The sequence below is a fragment of the Rosa rugosa genome, chromosome 4 (genome assembly GCF_958449725.1).
Source record: "Rosa rugosa chromosome 4, drRosRugo1.1, whole genome shotgun sequence".
NCBI lineage: Eukaryota > Viridiplantae > Streptophyta > Magnoliopsida > Rosales > Rosaceae > Rosa > Rosa rugosa.
In genome coordinates, this window is record NC_084823.1 from 34570978 (window position 1) to 34574903 (window position 3926).

Genomic DNA, 3926 nt, shown 5'->3' on the forward strand with positions numbered 1-3926 from the left:
TGTGTTGGATTACTCATTTGATGGATTGCAATCAGTTTTGTTTCCAATTCTGCAGTATCATTAGGTAAAATGGAGCAATATTAATGTACAAATTAATTCAGGGACTGGATGTTTCAAATAATCATACAATAGTTTTTCAATAATGTCAATGCAACATTGTCTGAGTACACAAAATTTGGGTCTCTACACAACGCAATCATATATATCACGCAATGTATTTTTAAATCAAACATATTCTAATTTACTCTGATCGGACTATGACCTCAGAACCAAGGACCAGTAGCCCGGCCGCCGTCAACTCTACCAGGGTTGCAGCAAAAAACCCTAAACCCAGTTTTGCTTCTGTTATCTCTTCAGACCAACCCTTCAATTTCTCCTTCGATAACCTACCTGTTCCTTCCTTCAAGAATGGTTGCCCCATGATTCAAATTTCTGAAGAGGCATATTTGCGCGGCATTGAGCGTTGCCAATCCAACCTTGTTGGTCGTCTTCTCTCCCCACCAAATGGGATCATGCCCAAATCCCATGAATTGGCACAGCGCCTACGCTCATGCTTGCCTTCTCTGGAAAACTGGTCTGTAGCTCCGTTGGGCAAGGGTTTCTTTATGTTACAGTTTCAATCTCCAGAGGACAAGCAACGTGTTTGGTCTGTGTTCAATCAATTTAAAACCTGGGATTTTACGTTTGATTCAATGGACACCTAGCTTCTCCCCGGCCACCTACAAGAACACCTTTGCACAGGTGTGGGTGCGTTTCTGGGATCTTGGCTTTGCATATTGGGAGCCCCAGACGCTATTTGAGATCGCCAGTGGTATTGGCATGCCAGTGAAACTTGATCCAAGGACTGCTAACCGTTCCATTGGTCTCTATGCGAGAATTTTGATCGATGTGGATCTCTCTAAGCCTCCTATTGAGAAGCTCCAGATTAGTAGAGCAAGTGGCGAGGTTGTTTCTGTAGGAGTACAGTATGAGACTTGCCCAACCTTCTGTGATGTTTGTTGCACGGTTGGACATACTGCCTCAAAATGCAGGTCTAGGGTTCCTTCGGACCAGTCACCGACTCGGGGCAGAAGTGCAACTCGTACACATCCGACTCGTCGCAGGCGGTCCAAGACAAGGTCAGAGATGAGAGGGAGCAGTCCAATGGGACACCATGTAGTTCGGTTGCTGTTCAACCCCAACATGCAGCATGCACTGTTATTGCTGCTCAAACAACGTTGGATATCCCAAGAATGGATACTTCTCTAGCGAAGCATCTCCATGCAGAGAATGCTCCCATGGTTCAGGATAGCTCTTCCATTGCCAGTGTTCCACCGGGTTTTAGCATGTTGGCTGACCCTCCAGTTGTGGGAACCTGCACAAATGAACTTGAAAATGAAAATGCAAATGATGTGACTTCTATTAGAAACCCAGAAGTAGATGCAAATGATGTGATTTCTGCAAGAAAACCAGAATTATTGTTGGATGAGGCATTGGAGGAGGGAGAGTTCACGCCTGTAGTAACAAAGAAAGCAAAGAAGCTTCAAAAAAAGTCTGAGAAGGTCAAAGTTAAACCCAAACCTGGGTTGCGCGCTCAAGTCCAGAAGAGCGCAAAACACTTCAATTGTTAATGAAGATTTTGTATTGGAATGCCCGTGGCATTGGGAACGATGACACAAGACGAGCTTTAGCTAGTATGGTACGTGTTCACAAAGCCTTAATTGTTTGCATTTCGGAGCCTTTCATTTTGTTTGACTCTATTAATTTCTCATTTTGGAGATCCTTGGGTCTCCAGCTCGTTACTACTAACAATAGGGGATTGCAAGACCCCAACTTGTGGTTTCTTTGTCATGAAGCTCTTAGGGTACAGGTGATCTCGGCCTCAGACCAACAGATTTCAGTATCTTATACCTTTGAGGGGGTCTCTTGTGTCCTAACGGCAGTGTACGCCAAATCTACGGTTGCCGGTAGACGTCAACTTTGGCAAGATTTACATCATATTCATTCCCAGCATGGCCAGGGGCCCTGGTTGGTGTTCGGAGACTTTAACTGCATCTTGGGTGCGCATGAAAAGCGTGGAGGCGCTATGCCAAATAGAACTTCCTGCCTAGATTTTAGTCAGATGTGCTCTGATTGTGAGCTTTTGGATATCCCCACAAAAGGTCTAACTTATACTTGGTCAAAGGGTAATATTGAGGTCAGACTTGACCGAGCTCTAGGGAACATGGAGTGGATGAATTCCTGGGGCTCTATGGATTGCTGCACCCTTACAAAGGCAACGTCAGATCATTGTCCCATTTTAGTGTCTTGCTCCAAGCTGGATGCTATCCCGAGGCCACCATTCAAGTTTCAAAGTTTGTGGTTACTGACACCAGATTTCTTGGCCTTAGTTCGATCCTTCTGGAACACTCTACATTTTTACGGGTGCCCACAGTTCACCCTAGCAGTTAAGTTACGGGCTCTGAAAGGCATGCTGAAATCCTGGAGCAAAGAACAGGTGGGAGATGTGCATGCTCAGGTTGCTCATTCTAAGGCAGCTTTAGATGCAGTTCAGGCTGAAATTTCCACTCATGGTTTATCAGATGAGAGAATTACTGAAGAAAATGAAGCCCACAACAATTATTTATCGGCCCTCTCTCTTCAAGCCACTCTCTTGAGGGACAAATCTAGAATAAGTTGGCTAAAAGATGGTGACAGGAACACTACTTTTCTTCATAACATGGTCAGGGTTCGGCGTCTTCAAAATTCAATCACATCGCTGTTGGTTGAGGACAGGGTGCTCAATGATCAAGTTGTTATTGCTGCACACGCGGTACAACACTTTGAAAGTTGTTTCACTCAGGATCATTAAATACAGAACACTGGTCTAGTTGAAAGGGTCATCCCACATATGGTAATAGAGGAGGAGAACTCTTCTCTTCTTGCCACCCCCTCTGCTGAAGAAATTAGAGATGCCGTTATGAAAATGGATGGAAATAGCGCCCCAGGGCCTGATGGTTTTGGCGGCAGTTTTTTCTCTTCTTGTTGGTCTGTGGTAGCTATTGATGTGATAAGGGTAGTTTAGAGTTTTTTCATTAATGGGTACATTATGCCGCATTTCAACTCCAACATCCTCATATTAATTCCCAAGCGAGAAGACGCTGAAAGCATCTCAGACTTTCGTCCAATTGCACTTGCCAACTTCGTGTTCAAGATTATCACAAGAATTGTGGTTGATAGGCTTGGTCCAATAGCTTCTCGTATCATCTCCCCTAACCAAAGCGCCTTTATTAAAGGAAGGTCCATTGTCGATCCCATTGTGTTGACCTCAGAATGTGTGAATCTCCTTGACCAGAAATGCAAATATGGGAATTTAGCTATTAAATTTGATATCCGCAAAGCATTTGACACTTTGGATTGGAATTTTCTTCTTCGTGTCCTCGGTGCCTTTGGGTTTGACGCCGCTTTCGTAAGCTACATTTACACTATTTTGCAATCTGCATATCTATCTGTCAGTGTTAATGGGCAGGCCAATGGATACTTTACATGCTCCAGGGGTGTCCGTCAAGGCGATCCTTTATCTCCATTATTGTTTTGCCTAGCGGAAGAAGTTCTAAGCCGTGGCCTTTCTTCTTTGGTTAATAGAAGGAAGATTAGGACAATTGCAGTGCCATCAAGTGTATCCCCCCCATCCCATGTGTTGTTTGCGGATGATGTTATGGTATTTCTTCAAGATAAGCCTTCTCATTTAAGAAATATAATGTCTTTTATGGAAGAATATGCTGTGAATTTTGGGCAGGTTGTCAACAAAGCCAAATCTAATTTATTTTTGGGAAGATATGCTTTGCCGAGGCAAACCAGAACTTGTGGCTTACTTGGAATACGACTGGGACAACTTCCCTTCATTTATCTCGGTGTTCCCATTTTTATTGGGCATCTTGTTTGCGGATGATGTTATGGTATTTCTT

General features: G+C 43.9%; 1 protein-coding gene across 1 annotated transcript; it reads left to right on the forward strand.

The window, feature by feature from the left end:
- Positions 1–1609: 1609 nt before the first annotated feature.
- LOC133744700 (uncharacterized) lies at positions 1610–3043 on the forward strand. Its single transcript, XM_062172766.1, has 3 exons — positions 1610–1678; positions 1775–2791; positions 2837–3043. The coding sequence occupies exons 1-3, from the start codon at positions 1610–1612 to the stop codon at positions 3041–3043; spliced, it is 1293 nt and encodes a 430-aa protein (XP_062028750.1).
- The last annotated feature ends 883 nt before the right edge of the window (positions 3044–3926 follow it).